Genomic DNA, 19,065 nt, shown 5'->3' with positions numbered 1-19,065 from the left:
CTGAAAAAAAAAATAAACATTCGTCACACAAACATAAACATTTGTTAAACCGAAAAGTGAAATGCAAAAGACGATAAATTATACGTAAACACTCGCAAAAACTAAATATTTTAAGAGTGATGAGAAAACGGTCACCGCTCATTATTATTATATTATACAATATATACAAAAGTCGAAGTGGTTTGGTGTTTGGAGAATATTGATAAAATAGATAGACTCTGTACAGAAATAAAGAGAAAAATAATGTAAATGGTAGTGTTGAGGAGGTCGATCCAGGTGAAGATTATATGATCAGCATCATAAGACTATGGGGCCTGCCATGAATAAGAGACAATTTCGAGAGTACAGTTCCAAATTGTTATGGGAGTAGGTGCGATATGGACATTTGCCTTCTGATTGATCTTCGTCTTGTGCATGTTCATTTTGAGACCTAGACCTTGGGAAGTTGTATTAAGGCCATTGAGCATATGGCTTAAGTTTTCCATGGTCTCTGCCATGATAACGATATCGTCTGCAAATCGAAGGTGAGTGATGCGTTCGCCGTTGATGTTGATGCCCAGTCCGTTTCAGTCCAGAAGCTTAAAGACATCTTCTAACGCAGCGGTGAATAGCTTAGGCGATTTGGCGTATAGAATATAATATTGAGAAATTATTGTCTTGTCCCAATGTCGCAATATGGAATTGGAAGGAGTAGGCCCATGCAGGGCGTTCAGCTGCAGGATTGAATCCGCAGTGAGGAGATATTGATATCTCCTTAAGTAACATAGAAGGACTTAATGTTAAGTAAGAATATGGTGAAACATATTCTTACTTAACATATGTTGCATACATACAAAATATTAATGATACCACACCACGACAAGGGCGTGTTTGCCACCGGAAATAATAATTTTATATACTTAATGCATTTTATATAAGTCGGTGAGTTCGTGCATCTTATTATTGGACCAGAGACATATCTTTTCGTTTTTAAATATATTTGAATTTAAATTGCAATATTGAAAGATCGATCGTTGTATTGTTCTTTGATATCTATATCCATAAGTGGAAGTCTAGTCTGGTATGATCACGTTTGTACCACGAAAGCTCACCTTAGCTCGCTGCAGTATAGCTCGCACCAGACACAAGAGCTGCCTGTGTCCGCGGCCAGGGCCCGCCACACGTCTATGTCGCAGGGGGTCGTGCCTGGTATGATGCTCACCTTAGCTCGCTGCAGTATAGCTCGCACCAGACACAAGAGCTGCCTGTGTCCGCGGCCAGGGCCCGCCACACGTCTATGTCGCAGGGGGTCGTGCCTGGTATGATGCTCACCTTAGCTCGCTGCAGTATAGCTCGCACCAGACACAAGAGCTGCCTGTGTCCGCGGCCAGGGCCCGCCACACGTCTATGTCGCAGGGGGTCGTGCCTGGTATGATGCTCACCTTAGCTCGCTGCAGTATAGCTCGCACCAGACACAAGATCTGCCTGTGTCCGCGGCCAGGGCCCGCCACACGTCTATGTCGCAGGGGGTCGTGCCTGGTATGATGCTCACCTTAGCTCGCTGCAGTATAGCTCGCACCAGACACAAGAGCTGCCTGTGTCCGCGGCCAGGGCCCGCCACACGTCTATGTCGCAGGGGGTCGTGCCTGGTATGATGCTCACCTTAGCTCGCTGCAGTATAGCTCGCACCAGACACAAGAGCTGCCTGTGTCCGCGGCCAGGGCCCGCCACACGTCTATGTCGCAGGGGGTCGTGCCTGGTATGATGCTCACCTTAGCTCGCTGCAGTATAGCTCACACCAGACACAAGAGCTGCCTGTGTCCGCGGCCAGGGCCCGCCACACGTCTATGTCGCAGGGGGTCGTGCCTGGTATGATGCTCACCTTAGCTCGCTGCAGTATAGCTCGCACCAGACACAAGAGCTGCCTGTGTCCGCGGCCAGGGCCCGCCACACGTCTATGTCGCAGGGGGTCGTGCCTGGTATGATGCTCACCTTAGCTCGCTGCAGTATAGCTCGCACCAGACACAAGAGCTGCCTGTGTCCGCGGCCAGGGCCCGCCACACGTCTATGTCGCAGGGGGTCGTGCCTGGTATGATGCTCACCTTAGCTCGCTGCAGTATAGCTCGCACCAGACACAAGAGCTGCCTGTGTCCGCGGCCAGGGCCCGCCACACGTCTATGTCGCAGGGGGTCGTGCCTGGTATGATGCTCACCTTAGCTCGCTGCAGTATAGCTCGCACCAGACACAAGAGCTGCCTGTGTCCGCGGCCAGGGCCCGCCACACGTCTATGTCGCAGGGGGTCGTGCCTGGTATGATGCTCACCTTAGCTCGCTGCAGTATAGCTCGCACCAGACACAAGAGCTGCCTGTGTCCGCGGCCAGGGCCCGCCACACGTCTATGTCGCAGGGGGTCGTGCCTGGTATGATGCTCACCTTAGCTCGCTGCAGTATAGCTCGCACCAGACACAAGAGCTGCCTGTGTCCGCGGCCAGGGCCCGCCACACGTCTATGTCGCAGGGGGTCGTGCCTGGTATGATGCTCACCTTAGCTCGCTGCAGTATAGCTCGCACCAGACACAAGAGCTGCCTGTGTCCGCGGCCAGGGCCCGCCACACGTCTATGTCGCAGGGGGTCGTGCCTGGTATGATGCTCACCTTAGCTCGCTGCAGTATAGCTCGCACCAGACACAAGAGCTGCCTGTGTCCGCGGCCAGGGCCCGCCACACGTCTATGTCGCAGGGGGTCGTGCCTGGTATGATGCTCACCTTAGCTCGCTGCAGTATAGCTCGCACCAGATACAAGAGCTGCCTGTGTCCGCGGCCAGGGCCCGCCACACGTCTATGTCGCAGGGGGTCGTGCCTGGTATGATGCTCACCTTAGCTCGCTGCAGTATAGCTCGCACCAGACACAAGAGCTGCCTGTGTCCGCGGCCAGGGCCCGCCACACGTCTATGTCGCAGGGGGTCGTGCCTGGTATGATGCTCACCTTAGCTCGCTGCAGTATAGCTCGCACCAGACACAAGAGCTGCCTGTGTCCGCGGCCAGGGCCCGCCACACGTCTATGTCGCAGGGGGTCGTGCCTGGTATGATGCTCACCTTAGCTCGCTGCAGTATAGCTCGCACCAGACACAAGAGCTGCCTGTGTCCGCGGCCAGGGCCCGCCACACGTCTATGTCGCAGGGGGTCGTGCCTGGTATGATGCTCACCTTAGCTCGCTGCAGTATAGCTCGCACCAGACACAAGAGCTGCCTGTGTCCGCGGCCAGGGCCCGCCACACGTCTATGTCGCAGGGGGTCGTGCCTGGTATGATGCTCACCTTAGCTCGCTGCAGTATAGCTCGCACCAGACACAAGAGCTGCCTGTGTCCGCGGCCAGGGCCCGCCACACGTCTATGTCGCAGGGGGTCGTGCCTGGTATGATGCTCACCTTAGCTCGCTGCAGTATAGCTCGCACCAGACACAAGAGCTGCCTGTGTCCGCGGCCAGGGCCCGCCACACGTCTATGTCGCAGGGGGTCGTGCCTGGTATGATGCTCACCTTAGCTCGCTGCAGTATAGCTCGCACCAGACACAAGAGCTGCCTGTGTCCGCGGCCAGGGCCCGCCACACGTCTATGTCGCAGGGGGTCGTGCCTGGTATGATGCTCACCTTAGCTCGCTGCAGTATAGCTCGCACCAGACACAAGAGCTGCCTGTGTCCGCGGCCAGGGCCCGCCACACGTCTATGTCGCAGGGGGTCGTGCCTGGTATGATGCTCACCTTAGCTCGCTGCAGTATAGCTCGCACCAGACACAAGAGCTGCCTGTGTCCGCGGCCAGGGCCCGCCACACGTCTATGTCGCAGGGGGTCGTGCCTGGTATGATGCTCACCTTAGCTCGCTGCAGTATAGCTCGCACCAGACACAAGAGCTGCCTGTGTCCGCGGCCAGGGCCCGCCACACGTCTATGTCGCAGGGGGTCGTGCCTGGTATGATGCTCACCTTAGCTCGCTGCAGTATAGCTCGCACCAGACACAAGAGCTGCCTGTGTCCGCGGCCAGGGCCCGCCACACGTCTATGTCGCAGGGGGTCGTGCCTGGTATGATGCTCACCTTAGCTCGCTGCAGTATAGCTCGCACCAGACACAAGAGCTGCCTGTGTCCGCGGCCAGGGCCCGCCACACGTCTATGTCGCAGGGGGTCGTGCCTGGTATGATGCTCACCTTAGCTCGCTGCAGTATAGCTCGCACCAGACACAAGAGCTGCCTGTGTCCGCGGCCAGGGCCCGCCACACGTCTATGTCGCAGGGGGTCGTGCCTGGTATGATGCTCACCTTAGCTCGCTGCAGTATAGCTCGCACCAGACACAAGAGCTGCCTGTGTCCGCGGCCAGGGCCCGCCACACGTCTATGTCGCAGGGGGTCGTGCCTGGTATGATGCTCACCTTAGCTCGCTGCAGTATAGCTCGCACCAGACACAAGAGCTGCCTGTGTCCGCGGCCAGGGCCCGCCACACGTCTATGTCGCAGGGGGTCGTGCCTGGTATGATGCTCACCTTAGCTCGCTGCAGTATAGCTCGCACCAGACACAAGAGCTGCCTGTGTCCGCGGCCAGGGCCCGCCACACGTCTATGTCGCAGGGGGTCGTGCCTGGTATGATGCTCACCTTAGCTCGCTGCAGTATAGCTCGCACCAGACACAAGAGCTGCCTGTGTCCGCGGCCAGGGCCCGCCACACGTCTATGTCGCAGGGGGTCGTGCCTGGTATGATGCTCACCTTAGCTCGCTGCAGTATAGCTCGCACCAGACACAAGAGCTGCCTGTGTCCGCGGCCAGGGCCCGCCACACGTCTATGTCGCAGGGGGTCGTGCCTGGTATGATGCTCACCTTAGCTCGCTGCAGTATAGCTCGCACCAGACACGAGAGCTGCCTGTGTCCGCGGCCAGGGCCCGCCACACGTCTATGTCGCAGGGGGTCGTGCCTGGTATGATGCTCACCTTAGCTCGCTGCAGTATAGCTCGCACCAGACACAAGAGCTGCCTGTGTCCGCGGCCAGGGCCCGCCACACGTCTATGTCGCAGGGGGTCGTGCCTGGTATGATGCTCACCTTAGCTCGCTGCAGTATAGCTCGCACCAGACACAAGAGCTGCCTGTGTCCGCGGCCAGGGCCCGCCACACGTCTATGTCGCAGGGGGTCGTGCCTGGTATGATGCTCACCTTAGCTCGCTGCAGTATAGCTCGCACCAGACACAAGAGCTGCCTGTGTCCGCGGCCAGGGCCCGCCACACGTCTATGTCGCAGGGGGTCGTGCCTGGTATGATGCTCACCTTAGCTCGCTGCAGTATAGCTCGCACCAGACACAAGAGCTGCCTGTGTCCGCGGCCAGGGCCCGCCACACGTCTATGTCGCAGGGGGTCGTGCCTGGTATGATGCTCACCTTAGCTCGCTGCAGTATAGCTCGCACCAGACACAAGAGCTGCCTGTGTCCGCGGCCAGGGCCCGCCACACGTCTATGTCGCAGGGGGTCGTGCCTGGTATGATGCTCACCTTAGCTCGCTGCAGTATAGCTCGCACCAGACACAAGAGCTGCCTGTGTCCGCGGCCAGGGCCCGCCACACGTCTATGTCGCAGGGGGTCGTGCCTGGTATGATGCTCACCTTAGCTCGCTGCAGTATAGCTCGCACCAGACACGAGAGCTGCCTGTGTCCGCGGCCAGGGCCCGCCACACGTCTATGTCGCAGGGGGTCGTGCCTGGTATGATGCTCACCTTAGCTCGCTGCAGTATAGCTCGCACCAGACACGAGAGCTGCCTGTGTCCGCGGCCAGGGCCCGCCACACGTCTATGTCGCAGGGGGTCGTGCCTGGTATGATGCTCACCTTAGCTCGCTGCAGTATAGCTCGCACCAGACACAAGAGCTGCCTGTGTCCGCGGCCAGGGCCCGCCACACGTCTATGTCGCAGGGGGTCGTGCCTGGTATGATGCTCACCTTAGCTCGCTGCAGTATAGCTCGCACCAGACACAAGAGCTGCCTGTGTCCGCGAGCCAGCTTGTCGGCGGCGGCGTGCAGCCCCCCCCGCGCGACCACCGCGTCCCGCACCCCGCACGCGTCTAAGGCCCGCCACACGTCTATGTCCAAGTACTGGCGCAGGGGGTCGACGTTGTCGCGTATATTGCCCGTGAATATAAACGGTTCTTGAGGTATTATGCCGATTCGCGACCTGTCATGGGTTGTGTTTTTGATAAGTATAGTTAAAATCAAACTTTCTACGCTCCGTGCTTATTTAAACTATACTTTTTCTCTCTACTCTGTACATTACTAATTGGAATGTATTTTCATTAATAGTATCTCACTTTACAGAATTAATTATATTTTTATATCAACTTTATATTCAAACGTCTCTGGCGTTATTAACTCTACGAGACAAACTCAGAGACAGAGAGCATGGAGCCACAACCTGAGGGTTATACAAGCAGGGGCATGCATTCCATTTATGCCAATAGGCAAGCCTACCTACCATATTTAGAGTCTAAATAATATACCTACACTAGATTCCAAGTTGATTCAGATAAATTTAGTTCTTTTAATCTATAATCGAACTTCTATTGAACCCCCAACCAGTGCGTTTTTCGTTGAGCGATATACTAAATACCTATAGTACGCAGTTCCGATAATGCCTACTCAAGTTAGCTAGTAAAATACGTTCAATTTCTATATCAAAATTTATTTGTCAAGGTTATACGACCACAGCAAAAAATATACAATTACTATGTATATCGTTCTTAAATATGACCATCGCAATTTGACATCTTTAACACATCCTGGGTAGGGAAGCTTATGACAATTCAAACTGACAACTGCAGCTGTCACTGATTAAACCAACGAAAGAAAATATACCTACATTCTGATTTATGAGTAATTATTATGACGTGTCTCGTTCGATTAGTGTCCGAGTTTCAACCTTATTGCACTCCCATAAGAGCGTTGACATCGCACATGACGTGATTCATGATTGTGAGATATAAAATATGACATTTTTTCATTATTAACAATTTGTTTATATCGATGTACCTAAGTGCGTGTAGATGTAACGTAGAGACGTCAACGTCGTCGATGAGCACACGTCCGCTCCGCGCGGGAGTCAGTCTCAGAATGGCCCGCAACAGTGAGCTCTTGCCGGCGCCCGTGCGCCCCACCACGGCGACCCTCTCGCCCGGGTGACTGGAGAACGACACGCCGCGGAGAGCGGGGCTACTGGTGCTGCTCTCACTGTACCGACGACCAATAATATTATTAAATAGATAAGTTATATACTCACAAAATAACCGAAATAGTTGCCCGCAGAGCTCTTAACATAAAGGAGATAATTTTTTTTGGGCCCACTGGATATTGTGATGTTTATTAATCGTTTTATACTAGTAAATTTGTAAATAATTTATTATTGTCAACAGGCTATATTTTATTGTAAAATCTAACCGGGTTCATGAAATTATAATAAAAAAGCAAACACTTGATACATTTCCTATATCCTTTTATGGTCACCATGGCAAAAAAATGCGTATAATGAAACATCTATAACATTCATGTGAGAAAATTAAAATATTACTGCAAAACGTGGTAGTAACAGTGATTATCGGCTTTTAAAAAGTATCAAATATCTATTGGATCCATGAACCTCATTTAAATTATTATTTTAGAGATTAAACTAATTTAGCAATAAGTAGATAGTTTCACATTACCGTGCAATGGAATAAAGTAACATAGACAAAGTCTATCTGTGCATCTGTCATTTTGATTTTTATGTTGTCAAAACAGAATTCTGTAATTTTCGTTTCTTTCGAGTTGCATGACAGTTTATTTTGCATTATTATAATAATTTGGTTTTTAAATAGATTTTAATATCGCATCTACAGCATATTATACTTCAGAGAGTCGTGGTGTAAATTTTGCTGTACGATTTATGATCGTAATTTGCGAAAACATTAATAAGTGTCTGAGATACCTGGAGACTTGATGAACTGGGCCTTCGGAGAATAAAAAAATTAAGAATTTCGGCAACATATCCATGAGTTTGCTCAAAATAAACGGGGTAGGAAACAATCAAGGCACACAAGTAGAAAAACTTATCTACTGGTTGACCCATCGATTTCTAATACTAGAGCTCTAATAGTAGACATTCTGTTGATTGCTTTGCACATGAAATGTCTGTTGTGTGGTATTAAAGGCACGGCATCGAGATGAGCCACGTAAATCGTTTCTGGATGAGATTTTAATTATAAAAGATGATTTTGAAAATGATGATGATTAATAAATATTTATTTATACTATATAAACAATGTGTCTTTTCTTCCTATGATAAACAGTGTACAAAACCTTACCTCAATAGTATTTATATGAAATACTTATTTTATTAAGGCATGACTTTGAAATTATTATTATTTATTTATTTAGATTCACCAGTGGTAATTACAATAATACATTTATAATTATTATTAATATGCTAATTTAGAAGGGTCTTATTACAAAATGCATTACCTTTTAAGGTGAATACCGCATGCTAAATTATGTGTGAAATACTTATAATATAAAATAAGTATATGTTATAAAACAACCATTCTAATGAAATTAAAAAATTAACAAAATCTACCAAACAAGTTAAGATAAACGTATTAAACAAATTAATTATTTATTTGCAATACATTCTTTTACATTTTTGCGAAACGATGGCAACGAATCACTCAATGGGTAAGCATTTATATTCGTTTATAATTTTGCATAATCGCGACACAAGTAAATTGTTCCCCAAAAAAGTTCTGCGAGAAGGTTTTTCAAATAAGTTCACAGGTTTACGTGGGCATCTAGGCACTCTATAATTAAACATAGACACAAGAAAGGAGTTGTCATAAATGTTATTAATACTTTTGTATAAGAAAAGTAAATCCAATATGACCCTACGTTGTTTCAGAGTTAGTATATTAAAATATGTAAGTCTTTCAGAGCATGTTGCGAGTGATCTAGATTTTCCTATTGAGAAAGCCAAGTGATAAAGAAAACGCTTCTGGATTCTTTCGATTCTGAGACAATGACACGTGTAGTGTGGTCTACAGACGGTACTGCCATATTCCAAAATACTCACAACCAGACTTTTATATAGGATCACCTTCGTACGCCAGTTCCTAAAAACTTTGCCATGTCGAATTACAAATCCCAGGATTTTAGAGTCTCTGCTTACAATAGAGTCTATGTGCGGTATAAACGTAAGTTTGCTATCAAATATAACACCCAAATCCTTAATAACATCTACTGTACTGAGAGGCATATATTATCTAAATAGTATTTAGTTGTAATATTATTTTTGCATTTTGTGAACGTTATATGCAAGCATTTATTTTTATTGAGTATTATACCATTAAGCTCGCACCACCACTCTAAATAAACTATTTAGGTCTGACTGCAATGCGCTAACATCATCGGGACCATTGATGATCTTAAAAATTTTTAGGTCATCAGCAAACATAAATGGTGTGCAGTATTTAAGGCAGTTTGGAAGGTCGTTGATAAATATGTTAAATAGAAGAGGACCTAAACGCATGTCAGATAGAATATCGTTCACTTCGTCATACATAGCTTGGTTTTTTTTCACTTTGAAAGTCAGTGAAGTGTCGTCCGCAAACAATACTACCTTATGCTTTTTCTCTATAAGATTAGGAGGATCATTTATATAGACAAGGAAGAGGAACGGTCCAAAAAAAGACCCTTGTGGCACCCCCATACTGAGAGGAGTCCCAGGAGATCTCCTGCCATTCACGTCAACCTTCTGAATTCTATTGTTTAGATATGAAGTCAGAAGATCGAGCGCAGTTCCTTTTATGCTATAGTTGTATAGCTTCCTGACCAGCGTTGAATGTTGAACACAATCAAAAGCCTTAGATAAATCACAGAAGATGCCAAGTGCATTCTGCGATTCCTCCCAGGCATCAAAAATATTCTTGATTAGCTCAACAGCTGCATCCGTTGTTGAACGTCCCCCAGTAAAGCCAAATTGTTTTAAATAAAAAATTGGTGTAAGTTTACTATGTTTCAGAAGGTCAGGAAACACGCCACGATTAATACAATTATTAAAGATTCAAGATATGGTGCTATAACATCAACTATTAAACTTATTATTTAACAGAAATGCCCCATATACAACGTGAATCAAAAAGGGTATACTATGCTTTGAACCCGACATTCCTTGGGTCATCTCTATTGACTATGTGAAGTCAGAAATTAATTAGCGTTATATTTGAATACAATATTTAAAGTCCACAGTTTTCGCAAGAACTATGCATCCCACAACCCTTATCAGCTGTTTTTCTGAACTCTCTTTGACCTTTAGGTCTGTTCTGTTTTAACAGATGAATAACGAAGATGTGACATAATATCAGATAATAGTAAAATGCCTACTGCTTATTGCACCTGTGAGGAAAATTATAATCTCATTTTGCCATGAAGACGGAGTTATTTTGTATGTGCATTTTCTTTAGCTGACATTGAAAATCATTCTAAATTTGTATTTACTTTAATTACCAATAAAGATAGGTAATTCTAATCCAATTATGAAACTCTGTAATGCATATTTTTAGGTTAAAAAGTTCGGCCTATCGGCATTTTTACTCTTTGAATTGTGTGAATGTGAATATCATAATTAAGATATTTACTGCTCTGTGATTGGAGAATGTTTATGTGTTTGTAAAATCAAAGGGATTGCCGATTGTAAAGGAACCTACACACCGGACCATTTTTAATAATTCAAGATTCTTTTGTTGTGTTGGAAATTGAATGAGTTCTCATTTTTGATAAGTTATTACCTAAGCACTTTAATGTAGGATTATTTGAATGATTGATGTCTCAAGGTGACGAGCGCAATTGTAGTTCCACACGCGTTTTTGGGTTTTTCTTAACTCTTGATCGGCACTGCATTGTATTGGGCAGGGCGTATCAATTACCAGTCGCTGAATGTCCAGCTCGTCTTGTCCCTTCTTAACACAAAAAATGTATTATCCAATAAAGATAATTCTAATAGGCTCCTATTAAGAAATTGTTCTTCACGGATAACTTTAGTCAAAAATGGACGTCTTTAACCATTCTCGTATTAATAATAGATAGGTAGGTATTTCATTCCCAGGCCGGGCATTTGCAAAGCGTTGCGTTTTTAGTAAGAAATTTCTGAGTAGTAGCCCAGAGTTTAGAAATGTGGAGGCTTGCCCCTATTATGTGGGTAAATATGAACCTTGTCCAATTTAACTCCCAGAAGACTCAAGTTTGCGCGTATACCCGTACCACTACGTTACCATTTGTCGTATCACCGCTCTTTGACAACACTTCCTTTACATCCTCGCCTAGTATCGGAATACTGGGTCTCGATATCTTGAGTGATTGTCAATTTCGAGGCCATCTGGAGAGCAAAGCCAAATAGGCTGTCATCTCTGGTCTGGCGCACCCCAGTATAAGCTCGATCAATTTGACCGCGCGCAACACAGAGCATCGAATTGTCCGGGACCCAGTGCTCTGTGAACGACTGGATCACTTGGCGTTGCGTAGAGACATCGCCTCATTGTGTGTCTTCTACGGGCATTTACCATGGGGAGTGTTCCGAAGAGCTGTTTCACCCGATTTCTGCCGCTGAATTCGGTCCTCCACAGTGTGGTATTCAAAGAGCTTTCTTATGAATGAACTTCCTTGTGCGGTATTTCCGGGATGATACGACATGGGTACCTTCAATAAAAGCGCATACACCTTAATTAAAGACCGGCAACGCTCCTGTGATTCCTCTGGTGTTGCAAGAGAATGTGAGCGGCGGTGATCACTTAACACCAGGTGACCCGTACGTTCGTTTGTCTTCCCTTTCCATAAAAAATACAAGCCACTTGTTATTTCGGCGAGTGTGCATACCCCTTAATCATAATTCATAATACCAAATTCAATGGACATTTATTTAATAATTTTTATACTTTAGTTATGTTCCGATATTCATGTTTGTTAGATCGTCGCGTTGGACTTTTGGATTGCAGTATTTTCGTATGATGATCATGGCAGATTATGGGAACAATGAATATTACGACATGATATTGTGTGTTGGTGCGGTGACAAATAACAATCTGGTCGCAGCTCGCGAAGTGTACCACCGTCGGTACCGGAATAGTGGTTCGCCGAGCCGAATTATGTATTGAAAGGGAAGGAAGGAACATTGAACCCTTCCTTTAGTGGTGTTGCTGCAAAACCTACGTACCTCCTTATAACTGTATCATGTGTGATGTACCTGGGCTGTTTTGAATGTACTAGTAATGAAATAACTAGGTATCTACTTAGGTACCTAACTACCTAAAACATAATCAACATGACGTGATGTGGTGTTTTCTGTGTATTTATTGTGAAACTCAAGGAGTGTTAAAAAGCTGCGCAGCAAGATTGGTATGTATTCTTATCGAAAACCTAATGTTTAAGTCCGTAGGTAGGTTACCTAATTTTGTTTACAAACAACGACTCCGCCCATATTAAATGGCGGTCTCTTTAAAAGTTAGGGTTGTCTGAGAAAAGAAATTGAAAAATAATATTTTTATTTTGTATGGGCTTTTTTTATTCTTATTTTTTTATTTATTCAAATTTAAACATCACAATACTATCGCATATTACTTATATAACTTAGCATTGAAGGGATGTTATACCGTTTTTGATTCACGTTGTATCAGCAGTTTTTTCATGTCCAGAGACTTAAAAGTTTTAATTATTTCTCCAGGGCTAACAAAACTAAAATTGAAAGTTTGTTGACATTCCCTAACATCTTCCAGTAGAAGTGACTCAGCAACACTGGTGGAGAAAAAAGAGTGCTTGTGATAGAAACTGGAATCTCAGAAAAAAATTCTCAAAAGCAGAAGCAACTTCCTGCTGAGATTGAATTCCATGTTAATCATGATTTCATGGTTATCAATTTATTCCCAGTTAATCACATTCCAAGTCATCTTTATTTTATTAGGTGCATTTTTAATTATCTTTCTGATATGTATAGACTTTGCAATAGAACACTTTTAAATCATTTAGAGTATTTTTTAACATACTCGAGAAGATGCATCATCATTATATAATGAACTCTCACTAGTTCATATAGCCTTTGTCTGCTCCTATGAATGCCAGCTGTTGCCCAATCATTAAATGACAAGAAACCACCTGATTTGACTGTCTTAGAAGTAAATATAGAAGCAAACTCTGTTTTAATTATTTAAAATAACTTCTTTTAACTTAAATTATATTTCAATAAATCCAAAATTGACAGTTTAACTGACACCTTACCTCTATATTTCTCCATTCGCCTATTATTCACAGGAACAAACGTAAACTTTTTGATTTTAGTACATTTATTGACCTGAATAATAAAAGAGGCTAACTGACCAAAGTGGTCTGAACTCAGTTTGTTTATTATTGCCTGAGAAATGGATAATTGGAAAATATGTTATCAATACAGCTTTTGGAGGTGCCGGTTACTCTAGTAGGCTCTAAGAAAATATTGGTTAAATCATATGATTAAACCAATATAAAAGGAAAAGTAAAGCTAAAAAATACTATCTAGAAGCTAATAACCAGGAATACCTATGATGTATATTTTCAATAATACTACTATATATTATATTAAGTCTTAGGTAATTAAAACAATTATTGTAATGCGAACTTACCGCTCGCACATAAACCTTAGAGGTTTTGCGAGTATGTCTTTATTATTATATATTAAGATAATTTTGTTCATTGAATAAATGAATAAAAAATAAATAAAATATACTAACAACTCTAGGGGTCTGTATATACTAACAACGAATCTAGAGATTATAAAGAATAAATCAATATAATTTGTTTTCATCAAAATCTTTTCACTAAAGGCATATCAATAAAATCGACACTTATACCAGTAGCTGGTATTAATGCTAACTCATCTCCAAAAGGCTGTACCGATCTTGACGGGATTTTCTTTTTTCAAAGTCAGTTCGTTTTTGCCGTCCAATGAAGATGGACGAATTTGATGAATTTGATTTGACATCGATAAAGAAGGTCTTACTTCCGTTGATATTCCCGAGGTGGACTCCGAGTCCCTACACAATGTGCCAGTTTCACGGAGATATAATCACTACGGAAGAAGCGCGAATGAGACTAGAGAAACCTTAAAAAATTATTTTGTTAGTCCAGCAGGTGAAATTCCGTTTCAATACAACCTACTGTAATAATCTATAGCTCTACAAGTCATGCTCTTGATAGATAAAATGTAAACATTAATTGTAATTGCTCATGTTCCTAATTAATGTAAACTCCACATCAAAATAAAAAAATTTACTTACTGCTAGTGTTGAGTTCTGGACAAATTTCTCCCACTTTTGCCGAGAAATATCTCTGTTGTGATAATTATTTTTGTCTCTCATATCGCACAAACACCTGTTCTCATACACGAGACTGATCAATTTATCGTTATCCATGGTGGAAACTTCGCAGACGCAGGTCGTACGAAAAAATCAAACTCGTTTGAATGCGCGAGTGGTTCTGACGACGTCGTGCATGTTCTGACGCGTTCGTCGTTACCAGTGTAAACACTGTCATTGGATACCAGGCGTTTGTTTCTTCTGGCGAATCCGTCAGAACTCGTCAGAACAAATTTTCGTCAGAACTAGCATCCATAGTAACCTTAGCCTATGTTGCATCAGTTCAGGAATACAGAAACACCATGTTATATTATTTCACAAGAGTACACATTACAGCTTAATTATTTGTTGAATTTAAAAGTTTTTAAATCACAAGGTACCTGTAGTTAAGATAGACATCCTCAAAACTAATAACTCCGTGTGTTGGCCAGCCGTATGGTGGAGATTCTCCTTCAACTTTCTCGCTTTTCACCTGTGAATATTCCAATTATCATTTATTTTTACCGCTATCATAATAGCATTAGTTAAACGACGACCTATAAATTAGAAGTGTCACTACATTACCTGGTCATTACAAGCGAGGCGGTATAATTTGAAAGCCGTTGAAGCGCATTATGAAAGCCGAGAGTGGAATGATCAATGCACACTTGTTATTAAACAACGAAGTTTTCAACATACTTGCGAGGATATCACAAATTTCATTAACTTTAATTATGGAAACAATTGGTGCACGATAGACCACTCTAGATATTTCTCATAAGATTTTAGCGGCAACTGGATCGAATCGAGAGAAAACATAATACAGAGAGAGAGAGAATGAGATGACTCTCATACTGAAAGTCGACTAGTTTTGATAAAAAAATCAGCCACACAGCGAAGATGTTAAGCCATTATAATTGTGTTTGTTGATATGGTGAAGAAATAACACGTATTATCCAGTTAAATGAAAAAAGTTTCATCTACATACACATATAACTTGGTACAAACTAAATTATATTGCCGCACTATTACAGTATTTGTAATTAAATAAAAGACCAATTATAATAAACCGCAGACGTGTTAAAGCAACACAAGTAGGTATAATGATACATATTGTAAGATAGTATTCAAATCACCTGCTCAATATATTCCCCGACTCTTTCGACGGCGATCATCTCCCGCTCTGTCTCCGTGAACGCGTTCAATACATTGCTAAGCATTGACGTCATCGATAGCGCGTACGATATTGCGAGGCCCACGAGACCTAGAACACGAAAATATTTATTTTAAAATAATGCTCCATACATTTTTTTGCAAAAACACACTGCGATCATATCTAGACATAAGTCTAGTACGATAGTCATTACCCTTTTTTAACTAAAGTGCTTTTTGCAAGTCTGAGGCTGGTTATAACAAAGAGTGAGGTAATAGTTATTTATCTACACCCACAATATCCTTCAAAAGATTCTGAAACAGTTAGCTTACTGCTAACATTAAAACAGTCCTAGTGCATTCAATATAGGCAAATAGGCATAGCCTTCCTCAATAAAAACCTAAATTAAAATTATATAGCACTAACGTTATAGTTAATTTAGTTCTATTATTCTATAACCAAACTTCCACTAAACACCCACCTGTAAGTTGTACCAAGGTATTACCTTTCGCTAAACCTAAGGTAGGCAGTTTTACAAACGCCTATTAGAAGCGGCTTCCTTACATAGAAATTATTTAGCAATAGTGTTCGTCGAAAGTTATACGACTACAGAAGAAGGTGCGCTGTCTACATATCAAATGTTCCTAAAACATGCCTTCCCAATTTACCAGAGTTACGTAGGCATGCCTACTGGCCTATTATTGGCCCATCGCCTACATCTTAATCAATTATATCGCGAATTCCGAGGTAAACAATAACCAACGATCCCATATCTGTCTCGCTCGCTCCCATGTGCAGTGGATTATAACCTGTTTCGCTCTGCTGCAAAGTGCAAGGCTATTTTGTTTTTTACTTTAATTGCTCAATGTTTTGATTTTGCGTTTAATGTTTGTACAATGACATAAAATAAATGAAGTTGCTGTGTGTTGTGTGTTAAAAATAGGTACCTATTAGGTTATTCAATTATAATAGAGAAATAAGTGTGTGCCAGTTATGTTACACAGTTTGCATTCGAACAAAAATAAAAATTTGTTTCTTTCAATATGTAGGCCGATTAAAATTAATATTACTCCAGATATCTGTGGTGGTGAAAATTTTGTTCGATCGCTATTCCTTTACAATACCTACAAGTAACAACACGAAGAACACCGCAAAAACAGTGGTAAACGAATTTATATCGTTATTACCTACTAAATATTAGACCTACTTACAATAAGTAGGAAAATATATATGTTTTGAATGAAACACCGATTGTAGTGTGTAATTTCTATTTTGAGTTCATAAGTTTGAAAAATTATATGGATTGCGATTAAAGTTGTTTTTGAAGCAACAAATGTTCCAAATACATATTATTACAATAATTATTAGAGTTCACATCGGATCATGGATGAGTGACATCTACTGGTGACTTAATAACATATGAAAGTACACAATACAATATCACGTCATTATAATATTATTATAAAAAAAAATAGTGATCGTGAAATAGATGTTAAATTTATGCAATTATGTGTCTTTACCGCTAGAGGGCGGTAAAAATGAAAATATCTACATTATAGTTAATTTTAATAACAAAATCATTAAAAAAAACTACGCGTACCTATTATGGATAAGGAGTTACAATAGGAAAACTAATTAACATATTCTGAAGCTAATCAAAAAGCGGACTCTATATGTCATTTTTGAAGAGTTTAATTAAAATCATCTAACATATAAAATTCTCGTGTCGCGGTGTCTGTGGTAAAAACTCCTCCGAAACAGCTTGACCGATTCTCATGAAATTTTGTGTGCATATTGGGTAGGTTTGAGAATCGAACAACATCTATTTTTCATCCCCATAAATGTTAAGGGTTAAAGGTTAAAAGTTAATTTTCTTTTTAAGTTTATTTAATTATGATTCAGCATTTAAAAATAGATACAACTTCAATTCTTTTTGCCCTTCTACAATCTACAATTATTTTTGTATAGCGATTTTTATATTAATCTGTTCCATCCACAAATCCGCTATAGGGTTGCAAGATGGCATTCGAATACAATAATATTGTATTACGATAAATTTGGTAGGTGTGAGAACTTTTTATACCCCAAATTTTTTTTAATTACTTTATATGGCAATATAACGTTTGCTGGGTCAGCTAGTATCAATATAAAATTATTTTGTAGAAAATATACGATTAATAATTAATTAAATTAAAATTGTGCTGTGCAATACCAAAATTTTTAACTACATAATTTCATATCATTAGAGTAGAGTACCTAGAGTGATAAAAACTAAAATATTAGGTTGACCAATTAATGGTCCCGAAACTATACGCGAAACACAAACAACTTCAATATTTTGACCTAAAACCTAGCGTAGCTTAAAATATCTGGCGGTGTGCTGTCATAACTTGAATCGCTTATTTTCGTAAACAAAACAATAAAAATATCCATAAAAATGGCGAATAGCCTCCTTTTTTTTATGGCGCGCGAAGTTCTGGTAGTGTAGAACGCGCGTAAACGTAAATGTTCTTTTTTTTTAATTTCATACAGATACCACGCATCGAGCAAAAATAATGTGGCTGTCTGTTAAAACTCTTTGCGCATGAAGGGATAAAAAAATAACAAAGGAGTGTTGTTATGAAATTCAGTACAACATTACAACACTCGTTTGGATGATGTAATGGTTATTAGGACATTGGGTGTTTTAATGTTGGCAATAAGCTGTTTTAGAATCTTTAATAGAGGATTTCAAGCATGGGTCTAGATAAAAGGCATTTATTTTCTCAAAATTGATTCCTTTAGAATTGTTTTTGATTTCATTACTAATATACTATATACTACTACCACTTCGGAAACAAATGGCGCTCTGAGAGGAGCAAGAAACTCTCCCAGAATTCTTTTTTTTGCGCTCTTTTCAATCAAAATATACAATATTGTACAGTCATTTCCATCGCTATAAAATAATCATAATCTAGTCCCAGGCTGTCCGATCACTTAGATATTCAGCTGTGGAGTAATAGGATTTACGATAGAGCCATTTTTTTATAAAACATTTAAATTTATTTATAGATAATGCCTGAACAGTGGCTGGACTTTGAATATAAAAGTGTATAGATTTACCCTTAAAGCTATTATGTATCTTATGAAGCCTACTACAATTAGTTACAAGCAATCCCTTATTTCTAGTGTTATAATAATGAAAATCACTATTAAGAACAAAAAGGTGACGATTTTTGTGAATGTATATTAACTTTTCATAAATGCACTGACAATGAACAGTCATAATATTTATTTCTTTAAATTTTTCTTTGAGAGAGTAAACTCAATAATTAGCTAACCGACATCTCCGGCCGGCGTCTCTTGTTAGCATAGTGACCGGGAATGTAGTAGATACTTAGGATGGTAGAGACTAGCCCCCTTATAATAGTCTGCTAACTTAAAGCATTGCTATTTCTCACTCTGTCTTCTTCTATTGACCTAAGTCAGAATGAGAAAAAACACTCCTTAGCGGCTGCTTAAAGTTAGCGGACCATTATGAATATATATGGGCAAAGAGCTAGTGTGTGT

General features: G+C 42.0%; 1 protein-coding gene across 1 annotated transcript in view; it reads right to left on the bottom strand.

Annotated features, from left to right (window-relative positions):
• The window catches only part of LOC126971543 (ATP-binding cassette sub-family C member 10), a 57,597-nt gene that overhangs the window by 1,733 nt on the left and 36,799 nt on the right, over window positions 1-19,065 (bottom strand). The window contains exons 19-22 of the mRNA XM_050817829.1: window positions 15,500-15,627; window positions 14,765-14,856; window positions 7,015-7,212; window positions 5,932-6,163 (exon numbers count right to left, since the gene is read on the bottom strand). Coding sequence (XP_050673786.1) covers window positions 5,932-6,163; window positions 7,015-7,212; window positions 14,765-14,856; window positions 15,500-15,627 — 650 coding nt within the window. The remainder of the gene's footprint in view (window positions 1-5,931; window positions 6,164-7,014; window positions 7,213-14,764; window positions 14,857-15,499; window positions 15,628-19,065) is intronic.

Source organism: Leptidea sinapis, chromosome 24 (assembly GCF_905404315.1).
Source record: "Leptidea sinapis chromosome 24, ilLepSina1.1, whole genome shotgun sequence".
NCBI classification, from domain to species: Eukaryota; Metazoa; Arthropoda; class Insecta; order Lepidoptera; family Pieridae; genus Leptidea; species Leptidea sinapis.
This window is presented reverse-complemented; position numbering and strand designations above follow the sequence as displayed.